Source organism: Sorex fumeus, unplaced genomic scaffold (assembly GCF_029834395.1).
Source record: "Sorex fumeus unplaced genomic scaffold, SorFum_2.1 ptg000043l, whole genome shotgun sequence".
Classification (NCBI taxonomy): Eukaryota; Metazoa; Chordata; class Mammalia; order Eulipotyphla; family Soricidae; genus Sorex; species Sorex fumeus.
The window spans coordinates 10,965,546-10,978,883 of record NW_026606100.1 but is presented as its reverse complement, the minus strand read 5'-3'; the positions used below and the strand labels follow the sequence as shown (position 1 = coordinate 10,978,883).

Genomic DNA, 13,338 nt, shown 5'->3' with positions numbered 1-13,338 from the left:
AGTTCCTCATGTTCCTACCTGCTCTTCAAATAGCATGAACATATTTTTGTCCTGCTTTAATTTTTCACTGCTGCATGTCCAGGGCCCATGAGAGCCCACAATGTAATAGCCATTCAATAATAATTTCATAGCAAACACAAACAATCAATATGAAGTCTTATTCTTAGCATCTGAAGAGAAATAAGGGAATTTATAGGCAAGAAAGGTTCATGTGGAGTTCCATAATCCTGAATCAACCTTTATCTCAAGAGTGACCATTTGCATCTCATTTCACTTCTATTCACCTAATTACTTAGTATTTTGGAATGTACCTTGAAATTAAAAGGCTACAACTAAGTATTATGTACACACTATTCTCTCTCTCTCTATTCATGGTTTCATGGAAAAAAGAATAGTGAAAGGCATAAAATTATGTGCATAAAGTCACTGCCTATAAAATATACCAGAAGTACTCATTTCCAATATAAATTTGCTAATCTGAAGTTTACAAGCGGCAGCTACTACAATTTTTGTCATCTCCCATTCTTGTAACATATTTACTGCAAGTCTTCCTCCCTCTGTAAAGTTGATTTGTACATTTCTGTGTACAAATGTCAGATGTGCTGAGCTACTTTTTATTTAAATCCAAATATATAGCTCATTCCAGAGCTTTAAAATATTTAAAAAGACTTTCTATAGTTTGTGATTCATCATCACACAGCTGTGATGGGCCGGGTCCCATCTCAAAAAGTTCAAGGGCTAAAAACAATTACCTCTTCAAGGACGTCAGCAAGTTTACTGAGGATCTCTTCAGGAAGGCTCTGGAATGTTGGAACACTGAAAAACAAAACAGAGAATGATGCTGAAGGCATGAACAGCAATTTATTTTCATTCAGCAACATAGCTGAATGAAAATGCAAAAGCATTTCATGACAAAGGATCTGCAGATGAGGCTCAAAGCATGATTTGATAACTTAAAGAAAGGGTGGTAGGAAGTGTCTTTTTTCCTGATCTCAAAAAGAACCTAAAAGACCAGAAAGATAGCTGAAAGAACAGACCACATGCTTTGCAGGTAGAGACATAGTTCAGTCCCAAGTAATGCATGGTCTTCTGAACACTGCCAAGAATGACCTCTGGGCATAGACTTGGGAGTAACTTCCAAATACCTCTGCATGCACCTCACTGCTCAAAAAAACAAACATAAAAGCAAACCAAAAAAAAAAAAAAACAGAATTTTGAGTTTGGACATAACTGAGTTCAAACCCCACTACATGCAATTGCATAAATTTGAATGAATGTTCAAATTATCAAAACCCTGTGCCACTCTGTACTCCATCTCTCAAAAAACATATTCTCTAGGAAAAAGAAAGTCAGGAAAACAAACAAAAAAAAATCACTGGTGGGAAAACTGTAGTTTGGAAACTATGACACTGCTCTAAGACAGTTTTCTGACTTTGACTGAACCAAGAAATACTTTGATAGAGATGATGATCTCTTGCCTAGATAGAACTGGAAGCTACAGAGTGGAACACTCCCTTATACCTCAGTTAACTATCTCATAATCATACTAAAAACATGCTGTGGTAATATTTCTCAATTATTTGCTGTTCACTTTAGTACTTAGGTAATAAATGTATTCCTTGCATAGTTCTCATCTACACATGCTAATTTTTCCCGCCCAAATATGTATGACATTTTCTGTAAAACTTCTATAGATGAATGATAGCCCTCATACTCAGCTTTAGACCAAATACCCAGCTACTCTTCCTGAAGCTTTCTCTATAGTCTATTCTGGCCCAAACAAACTCCCACAAATAAGGTTTCCTAGAAACCCTTATTTTTTTAAACTTTGTTTTTACTTTTAGGAGTTATTTTTTAAATTTTTTTTATAGAATCACTGTGAGATAGAGCATTACAAACTTTTTAAAACATATTTTATTTTATTTATTTATTTTTTGGTGACACCTACCAATGCTCAAGGGATAACAGTCCTGGCTCTGTACTCAGGAATCACTTCTGATGCGTGGGGGGCTATACTGGATGCTGGGGATTGAACCTGGGTTGGCCACATGCAAGGAAAACACCCTACCCAGCTGCACTAGCCTTTTATAAAACTTTTGCTATAAATTTTGGTTGATAGATGTCTCAGGTGTACTTGGGGAGGGAGGCTATTAACTTTTCAGCAGATTCTTCCAGTTTCACCTCCAGGTCATTCTTGCTAGCATACCCAGACACGCCAGCCTATAAAGCACACACACACATTTATTTCTACAGGTCAACTCCTACCCTACCAACTTCATCTTGAGAAATGGTCATTTCTGAAAGAATTCATTTGACCATGTTGGAAAGCTTCCTATCTTTGCAGCTTTCTCCCCAACTAGGTCAAGTTATTGAGAGAATTTTCATCTCATAATACAATTCCAATTAGATAATCAGATATTTGTTCTTGTGTTTTTTCCATATGTTACACAGATTTACGATTGTGGGTTTTGGCCATATGGATTTTAATATCTAGGAAATCATTTATTTCAGCAGGTGGATGACCTATATTATAATGTGACAGAAAAAGCTACTTCTATGAACTATGCAGATTTAAATACCTATTCCTTCCTTGTTTTAATGAGCTGTATTTCCATTGCTTCTGAATAAAAATAATGAGAATAATTCTATCCCAGTTGGTATTTGTAGAACACACATAGTAGAAGTGAATTTTGTTCATTTTAATATAATTGGCTCCTTTCTCTAGGCAGGTCTATTACATCTCTCCTACACTCTGTTTCAATTTACATTATATCATTGTCAAACAATATCATGGTATTTTCATTTTTAACAGTTTTATTCATGCATAGGTAAAAATATTTGCTTGATCACACAACCCACTAAGTGAAAACAAAAACATTAATCATGTGAGAGCATAAAACATCTTTAAAAAATTTACTTTCAAGTAAATTTGAAGTTTTATTGTGATAGTATTGACAAAACTATATATTCTGTGTTCATTACAAAATATATATGGTGAAAGAAATATCATGACCTAGTTAACATATTCATACCCTTATCTTTTATTTTTCATTGAGAACATTTATGTTTCACATTTTGAGGATATTTCTAGATCCTCAGATCTTCCTCATCTTAGATTTATAAGCTCTCCTTGTCCCATGTCTTGAAGTCCCTCAATCAGGGAAATCATTCCTCTACTTTTTCTAGGAGTTTAGTCTTTTTACTAGGATGATACACATAAGACCATACAACTTTTTCTCTTTTCTATTACACATAGAATAATGACCATGTATAATGCTAGAAAAGGAAAAGTTCCCTTCATCCTCTTAATTGAATATATATTTGCCATAATATTTTATTATTTTAAATGACTTAAAACATTTAGCAGCAGATATTAATAACTGGAGACTGTCTTTAGGATGAAATACTCAAAAATGTTAGTAGCAAGTTATGCTAAGAACAAAATGGAAGTAATTTAACAGAAAAATAAGAGGTCTAATTTTTATATTTCTTTAAACAATTTTGTAGCCAGCTTTAAAACACATAAATCTCTACTTTTCAAACACCAGGAAAACTCTCTCATGTAATTAATTTGCTCTCTAAGAATTACCTGTCTACTAATAGCTTGAACATCCAAAAGAATTGAGAATACTCATTTTGAGTTCTTTTTTTTTCCTTTTTGGAAACCCCGGCGATGCACAGGGTTTACTCATGGCTCTGCACTCAGGAGTTATGCCTGGCAGTGCTCAGAGGACCATATGGGATGCTGGGAATCAAACCCAGGTCAACCGCATGCAGGGCAAACACCCTACCTGCTGTGCTATCTCTCCAGCCCTCATTTTAAGTTCTACCTATTAAAAATGTTAGTTTCATTTTCCCAAACACATCAAAAAAACCCTTTAAACTTAGATGCTTCTAACGTATAATTCAACAAAAAGTTTTCTAATATTTGGGGTTTGCTCTTCAAGCCCATGTTCAAATTTGAACACATATCTTGCTTGCTTATTTCAATGTTTCTTTCCTTGCTTAATTCCACTCTCGAGAAATCTGTGTTCTCTCTTAAACATGTACTTCTTCTCTCTCTCTCCTCACATCTTTCTCAATAAGTTTTAGCAAAACTTTCCTTGCTTTACAAAAAAAAAATTTCTACCATTTGGAAATCTTTTTTTTTTTTTGTCACACCCTGCAATGCTCAGGAGTTATTTCTGGCTCTGCACTCAGGAATTACTCCTTGCAGTGCTCGGGGAACCCTATGGGATGCTAGGATTTGAACCTGGGTCGGCTGTTTGCAAGGCATATGCCCTACCCGCTGTACTATTGCTCCAGCCCCCCCATTTGGAAATCTTAATGCAAATACTTATAAGACAGAGTCACAGAAAATATTAAAGCAGTAGAGAAAAACATTTTCATTTACGTAATAAAAATTAATTACAACAATTTACATACTAATTACAAGTAATTCTTACACGCCTATTAAAATGGTCTGGTCCCCTAAGGATTTGCAATAGGCCCAAAATCAAAGAACACAGCTATATGCAGTAGAGATGATTTAAAGTACAGAGCTTCTCCATTACATTTTCTAATTGAATGAAGAACTTAGAATTTGTAATAAAAGTAATAGAAGATGATAGAGAAGAGAGCACCAAATAAAGGGTGTTGTGAGGATCCTCCCAGGGTGGGAGAAGCATGCTGAAAGTAGACTATAGACCAAACATGATTGCCACTCAATGACTCTCTTCCAAAACACAGGGCCTAAAAGAAGAGAGAGAGAACAAGGGGGAATGCCCTGCCACAGAGGCAGGGTGGAATGGGAGGAGTGGGGGGTGGGAGGGATGCTGGGACACGTGGTAGTGGAGGATGGGCGCTGGTGGAGGGATGGGTACTTGATCCTTGTATAACTGAAACCCAAGCACAAAAATTTGTAAGTCTATAACTGTACCTCATGGTGTTTCACTAATAAAAAATAAAGTAATAGAAGATGAGATTATGGTATTTTCTACTTGCTAGGCACTGAGCTAAGAATTTTACAGATTTACAACCACCTTTTCAAAGAAGCCTTGTTATGCCACTCATTTTATAGACAACTAGGAAATTGAGAATCTGCCTGTGGTTATACCACTCACTAGGGTGATGGAAATTCTCATTTGAATGACTCAGGAGCATATTCAATGTTCTACATACTTTAGAGTTAAAAAGTGAAAATTATTTCTAGTTACTTTAAAAGCAGTACTATATTCTTTTAATATAATGAACTAGAAAAGAGTTTATATTACTATAAATTTAGTGATTTAATTTATAAATCGACCTTTACTATTAAAAATGTATAGGAGTGATAGCACAGCAGGTAAGGAGCTTGCCTTGCATGCAGCCGAGCTGGTCGGCCCAGGTTCGATTCCTTCGCCCCTCTCGGAGAGCCCGGCAAGCTACCAAGAGTATCTTGCCCGCACGGCAAAGCCTGGCAAGCTACCCGTGACGTATTTGATATGCCAAACACAGTAACACGTCTCACAATGTTACTGGGCCCGCTCGAGCAAAACGATGAACAACAGGAGGACAGTGCTACAGTGCTGAATAAGAGTAATTTATATCCACTTGTATCCTTATCACCTAGATTTGCTACCGTTAACACTGTGCCAACTTTAGCTACTTGTTTTTTTTATTGAATCACCATGAGCTACAGTTACAAAGCTTTCATGTTTGAGTTTCGATCACACAATGATCAAATACCCATCCCTCCACCAGTACATATTCTCCACCACCAATGTCCCCAATATACCCTCCCTTTCCACTCCCACCCCTGCCTCCACAGCAGACAACTTCCCCCATACTCTCTCTCTACTTCTGGGCGTTATGGTTTGCAATACAGATACTGAGAGGTTATCACATTTGGTCCTTTTCCTACTTTTAGCACACATGTCCCATCGCAAATGATTCCTACAACCATCATTGACTTAGTGATCCCCTCTCTATTCCAGCTACCTTCTCCCCGCTGCTTATGAGACAGGCTTCCAACTATGGAAGCAATCTTCCTGGCCCTTGTGTCTACTAATTTCACCCATCTCTGTGTGCATTTTTTCCCTTAAATCGTTTGAAGGATACAGGTATTTTGAAACTTTCCCCTACTACTTAAGTATACATATCCTAGGAGAACATGGTCCTAAATAACTACAATACCTATATCACATACAATTTACCTCTGTAGCACTGTAGCACCGTCCTCCCGTTTTTCAGCGATTTGCTGGAGCAGGCACCAGCAACATCTCATAGCAAATTGTGAGACTTCTTGTTACTGTGTTTGGCATATCAAATATGTCACAGTGAGCTTGCCAGGCTTTGCCGTGCGGGCAAGATACTCTTGGTAGCTTGCCGGGCTCTCCAAGAGGAGCGGAGAAATTGAACCCAAGTTGACCCCGTGCAAAGCGAGAGCTTTACCCACTGTGCTATTGCTCCAGCCCTCTATATAATTATATAATATCAGTATATTCACAGTCTAAAAGCAGTGAAAGAAAGAAGCTAGATAATTTACTGGATGTAGTACCACTTTTTTTACAATTCCATAAAAACAGTCTTACCTATTATTCAAAAAGATTAAGAATACATCTTGAATACTTTGTATTCTATGTATACTATGTATTCAGACTCTGGATTTTATTGATAAAATAAAATAAAAATCCATACTCAGATTTTCACTGCAAAGCTTCTGTGGCAGGCAGATAGATGGGGGTGATGTGGTTGGTCATGAGTTTTAGGGGAAATGATAAAACCAAGAAGAAATTGCCTAGTCACTAGTCACTTGCCTAGTTTTATCACTGGCCTCGAAAGAGCCCAAGGCTTGAAGAGCAAACCCCTTTGCGGTGTAAATGAACTCTTTTGCATAAAATGAGACACTGGTCTAGGATAGGTAGACTCCCTAGAAAAGAAGCTCTAAGAGAATCTAAAGACCTTGAGAAGAAAATGGGTAGAATATCAAGTGCCCAGGATTTCTCACTTGACAATGTCCTAGCCACAGACCTGCACTGGCAGGGGAAATATTAGAAAAGCCCTACAACAAAACCAACTGTGGGATTTATAGTACAGCAGGTAGGGAATTTTCCTGGCATGTAGCTGATGTGGGTTCAATCTCTGGCATCCCATATGGTCCCTGGGCACTGCCAGGAATAACCCGAGCATTGTCTTGTGTGATCCAAAAAGTAAATACACACACTCACTCAACTTTGTAGATATGGAGGTTGTATTCTCTGCCTTAGAGATCTGCCTGTATCTCAATCTGAGATGTATACTTATTCTTTTTTATTTATTTTTATTATTATTATTATTTTTTAATTTTGATTAGTGAGACACCATGAGGTACAGTTGTAGACTTACAAATTTTTGTGCTTGGGTTTCAATTTACAATGATCAAATACCCATCCCTTCACCAGTGCCCATTTCACACCACCACGGATCCCAGTATCCCTCCCACCCCCCCATTTCCCCCATCCTACCCTGCCTCTGTGGCAGGGCATTCCCTTTTATTCTCTCTCTCTCTCTTATTGGGTGTTGTGGTTTGCAAAAAGGCAATGGGTGACAATCATGTTTGGTCTATAGTCTACTTTCAGCATGCTTTTCCCATCCTGGGAGGATCCTCCCAACACCCTTTATTTGGTGCTCCCTTCTCTATCTGAGCTCCCTTTTCCCCTAGTATGTGTGGCTGGCATCCAAGCCATGAAGTAAAATTCCTGGTACTCCTGGGAATATATCCGAGAGAGAGGCAAAAAAGTATAGTCAAAGTGACATCTGCATTTGTTTGTTCATTGCAGCACTCTATACAATAGCCAGAATCTAGAAAAAACCTGAGTGCCCAAGAACAAATGACCGGTTAAAGAAACTTTGGTACATTTACACAATGGAGTACTATGTAAGCTGTTAGAAAAGATGAAGTCATGAAATTTACATACAAGTGGTACTACGTGGAAAGTATCATGTTAAGTGAAATGACTCAGAAAGAAAGGGATAGACATAGAAAGATTGCATTCATCTGGGGAACATAAAGTAACAAAATGCGAGACTAACAACCAAGAATGTATACTTATTCTTGACTTTACTCATATCCCCTTGGTGATACCCTTGTCCTTTCTTTCTCTGTCAGTACCCCATGGCACATTTCTAAATAAAACTGTTTTATTTCATCCTTCATCTCCACCTGCAATTTTTTCCTGCAAAGAAAAGTGATGTTCCTGGGAAACCTGGGCTGGGGTTAGGACAGACTCTTTGTTTCCTGTAAAGAGTAATCCCTTGCTCCAGCCTGAGTGATGGCTGGCCATGAATCTGGGTGGTGGCTCTCAGGGTTGCTGTGCCTGATAGATCAAGTTGACTTCAGGCGCAGCTTGACAGCTGCCACGTGGGGCTGGTGAGATGCTAGTGCTTAGGGTAGGATTTAGCAGAACTAATTCTTTCAGGAGGGCAGGAAGGTGAACGGACATACTCTTCTCTCAGTTACTTTCCTCCCTTTCCCACTTTACTGAAATCACCTACAGTACTTGGAAAGACAAGAGGGAAGTGAGTTCTCCTGCAACATAATTCACAAGCTAGTCTGTGGACTGAGTTCTTTAGGTGAAGCCATCTCTGCCACCAGTAGCATTGCTGTACTGAGTTCTCCAAAAACTGTCCATTTTTTGCCCATAGACTGACTTGTGGAAGAGACAAGTGCAACGTCTACTTGTATGCCCCATATTCTGAAATAAATTGTCTTCGTGATCTTGTTTCTGATTTTCAGATCAAAATAACAGAAGGAAGGAGGAGAACCCTAAGCACAACAGTTTTATTAAGAAATATGTCAACAAAAAAAGCTGGGATGAATATTGAATATAATAGAAACATTCTCAAAATTTGGTTTGGGAGTCAAGAGGTCCTATAGTCCACTTGAAGAGGGATCCTCAAAGTCAAAACCCTTTCCATAATATGTCAAAGTTATCATTTTTCTTTCTGTCATTCCTTCACATATGTATATAAAATCTTCTGAGACGGAGGACTTATAATATCACTTTTTGATGGACAATGGATGTGTGCTTACGTATTCATTTCCTTCAAGAACTTTTAATATAGATTTATAATAATGTTATTTTAGAAAATAACGTGGCATTATTTCAGTACTTCTGTGTTCTTATTAGTTTAATTTGCTTGGGTTTCTTTGGTGGGAAGCCTCCCAAGCAGTGCTCAAGAAGTCAGTGGTCCCCTCCCTATGATTCTTAGCAAACCAGGCTGGCAGTTGAAAGCAAGGGTATGATCAGAGAATGCCATGGTGCTCAGACTCTGAGGTACTTGGGGATTGCTCAGACCACTCCAGTGATGCTTGAGGCCTTCAGGACCACATCTGGAAATGCTCAGATGCTCCTGGATAGCACCTAGTGACTTTTCTTGGACTATGCAGTGGGAATCAAGTCGAACTCAGTAACACAGCAAGCACCTCTAGTCCCAGTTAGTTTTTTTTTTATATATACTTTCTATAATCTCTATAACCTTATTATCATCCAATGCATGATTATTTCTGACTCCTGAAGGTTTCCTTAAGCCTGTTGCACTGCACTGTAGCACTGTCCTGCCGTTGTTCATCAATTTTCTCGAGTGGGCACCAGTAATGTCTCCATTGTGAGACTTCTTACTGTATTTTGGAATATTGAATATGAATATTGAATATTGAATATGTCATGAAAGCTTGCCAGGCTTTGCTGTGTGGGTGGGATACTCTTGGTAGTTTGCCGGGCTCTCCCAGAGGGGCAGAGGAACTGATCCCAGGTGGGCCGTGTGCAAGGCAAATGCCCTACCTGCTGTGCTATCGCTCCAGCCCACCTTAAGCCTAAATGAAAATAAATAAATAAATAAATAAATAAAATAGTAAGCACATTAGGCTGACTTTTACTGCAAAAATAGCTTTAGGTTTTTTAGATCATTCATAATTTTTTCAATTTTAGTAAAACTATTGTCATTTTACAGGTATGATGCCTTGGGTTAAAAGTTGCACCACACATTCAAAAAACTATAACTATAATTTTAGGAGCTTGTAAGGAGGGTCACAGATTAATATGAGACAGGGGCAGCTTCCCTTTCCCCAAAGTCTACACAGAGAACAGTTTGTTCTAGGTTTACCATTCTCCCAAATTTATCTTTTTTGATAAAATAGAGTGTGCCTCAGGGAACATCATAGGAGAAGATTTTATTATCCATTCCAGCACCCACTAGTCTGCAGTTTATCCCTTCTTCCCTGATCTTTTCCTAAAATAAATAAATAAATAAATAAAAAGAAGTTGTGAGTTCATCTTCCAATCTGGAGGCTGTGGGGAATAAAGGCTTTTCTGGACCTTGTTTCTTGATCTTATAACTGCAATGGAACCAAATTTTCATGGTCAGATTTGTAGTAAGTAAATACAAGTCTGTTATATCATTCCTATTCTTCAGAGCAGATCAATAACCTTGAAACAGAAGATTGGGATATTCCTACTCTCAAGACCCAGCTGTCAATTCCTATATAAACTCACTGAAAATTATAAAAAGACATATCAGAGCTTTCTGATTCAGAAATTAGAATAATCGAGTCAAAAACCTTTCAGAGACACTATAATATTAAATTAAAAAACAAAATCTTTATTTCCATCAGTATTATAGACAATAATTTATCTTGTTCTAGATAAAGGAAATGCTTTTTGAAATTATTCAAACGGTAATATCATCAAGTCCAATAATTCAGGTTTCAAGGTAAAGAAAGGAGTTTTCAAATGTAGACAAGATGAGTTTTCAAAAACTCAAAAACTTTGGCACCAATTTTCAGAGTGGTAAGGTCAAGTTAGTGCAGCATCTTACAGGGTGAATCACCTACTATCGCAGTTAGAGAAGCCCACATAATAGCTGAGAAACCAATAAAACCTCCTAGAGCTGACTTTGCTGAATATCTGCTGGATAAAGTCACTGAAAGAAACCAATGCATTCCCTCTAAACCAAAATATAGTACCTTGCTGAATTAAAGATTAAGCTGTAAACACAGAATGAGTTATCTTCTCTGCAGATTTGTTCTACAGATTTACCAAAAGAATGATCGACACTTATGTTAGTCTTGCCTTTTATTAGAATCAATTTTTATAGGAATACTTTGGCAACAAACACAAGTGGTTTGAATGCTGCTCAACACAGAATAACTTTGCAAATCCCATGGTACACCTGGGAGAGACTATGCTGACATTTGATTGGTAGAGCAAAAGCCCTCAACACAATAAAAGCAGCAATACCAAACAATATTATATGCTGTGAATTTAATAATCACCATGTTCAAAGGAAAGTAATTAAATAAAATTAATTTTAGATTCTATAAATTATATAGTACATTATATCCTGTCACTGTCCTCCGGTTGTTCATCGATTTGCTCGAGCAGGACCAGTAACATTGTGAGACTTGTTACTGTGTTTGGCATAGCACATTATATAAATATAATATAAATAAAAATATATTTGGTGAAATGATAAAAGTTATTGATTTTATTAAGCATCATTCCAGGTACAATTCCTCATTGTACTGTAGGTAATAGTAACAATGACAACAAAAGCCTTCTGCTTCATACTAAAACATAATGGTTATCTAAAGGAAAAGCCCTGGAATAGCTGGGAGAGCTGAACTCAGTTACCCAAGTTTCTGCATTCTTATTTGACACTAGTCAACCAACTGCATTGAAGAGACTTCAGAGAACTGGGCCCTACGCAAACAGGATGAGAACGCTATTCAGGTCTCTCAAAGAGAAATTGAAAGAGCTATGCTTGGAATATCACGTTTCACTCAAATGAGTGAAAGAATCCGGAGTTCCGACATCCGTCCACGAACAAGAATCAGGGACGCTCTCTCATTTGCCAAGGTGTCAAAAATCAGATGGGCTGGTCACGTAATGAGATTTAAAGATGACCGCTGGACTAGAGCTGTTACCTTCTGGATTCCACGGGATGTCAAAAGACCGCATGGCCGCCCACCTACCAGATGGTCAGACTTCTTCATCAAGATCATGAACGATCGGTTTGAGGCTCTTCATGTTCCCAGAGCGAACAGATGCCATTGGGCTAGACTAGCACGCGACAGGGACAAATGGAGACGTTACTGGCACCCGCTCGAGCAAATCGAGACTAACAGGAAGTTAAATGATTAAGTGAAGTCAACCAACTGGTTATTCAGACTTGATCATCTGGCACACAGTTAAAGTTGTGATACTTAGAGGGGAAAAGGGGGGGTGTCAGGGGGCAGTGCTGAAGTGTCTTGACACAATCTCTCAGAAATGCCTTCACACATGCTCTCAGAAGTCATACCACCTAGCCAGGATTCTCTCCATGTTTTTAGTTGCGCTGTGTGCTAGGGGTCATGCCCCTTTATGTTTTGTGCACACACCTGGGTGTGGTAACAGTCAAGACATTCTTTGTGGCACCAGGAATTGTACAGAGCAGAGTTTCTAGGTTCCACAGCAGAGCTTCCAGAATCACGCAGAGCATAGGTCGGGCATTAGGGGTTTAAGTCTATGAACAAAACAAATTCTGAAAGCAGACACTAAGCCCCTGCATGGCTCCTGCAGGTCCAACGTTAATGATTTGGGGATAGCATTTGTACGACATTAGAGTTTTTTGTTCTTCCATGAGAAATCAGCTCTGTATCAAGTTTAATGTCAAGGATATAGACAAGGGAACCCAGGGGGATGCCTCGGTGGCAAAGGAGCCTGATTTGCAAGCATGACGCTGTGAACTCCATCCCGAGTCTCACCTGAATAAATCCAGCGCATACTTGTGGCTCTCCTCCCTGGGATCCCTGGCACCACAGAGCATGATCTCCGATGCTTTGCAGTCAGGTATGTGTGTGCTGCAACTAATATATGTGTAAGCATCCTGGTATGAAGCAGTCCCTGAGCAGGTGCCTGAGCACCACAACAGCCCCCGGCAGGCAGTCAGCCAGAATACACAATTAAAGGAGTCTAATTCCCAGGGAACACAGGAGCACAGTGTACAAGCAAGCACCACAACAAATGTGCAAGCACCACAATTAGATGTGCTGTGCTCCCCAGGCATTGCAACAACATGTCTTCAGGGAAGAGAAGAGCAAAAACATTTTTAAAAGCAATTATTGACAGATCGGTTTCTTTCTGTGCCAGTGACTTGGAACTGCTCCTATCAACCAAATACAAGCAGAAATTTGACTAAGAAATCAATTTCTACTGAAGGGTTAAAATAAGAGTTCCTCTTAAACTTACTGCTATCTGATCTCCCTCCTAATGAGCTTGTCCAAAGATTCTATACAACCAAATATCTTTTTGTTCTTACTTGGATCATTTAACATTGAGCCTGATTGAGTTTGTTATATAA

The 13,338-nt window shown here is 38.5% G+C and overlaps 1 protein-coding gene across 2 annotated transcripts in view; it reads right to left on the bottom strand.

Moving 5' to 3' along the window:
* The window catches only part of PRKG1 (protein kinase cGMP-dependent 1), a 1,343,145-nt gene that overhangs the window by 381,594 nt on the left and 948,213 nt on the right, over positions 1–13,338 (bottom strand). For both annotated transcript variants that reach the window (XM_056120587.1, XM_056120586.1), the window contains exon 5: positions 753–816. In XM_056120587.1, coding sequence (XP_055976562.1) covers positions 753–816 — 64 coding nt within the window. The remainder of the gene's footprint in view (positions 1–752; positions 817–13,338) is intronic.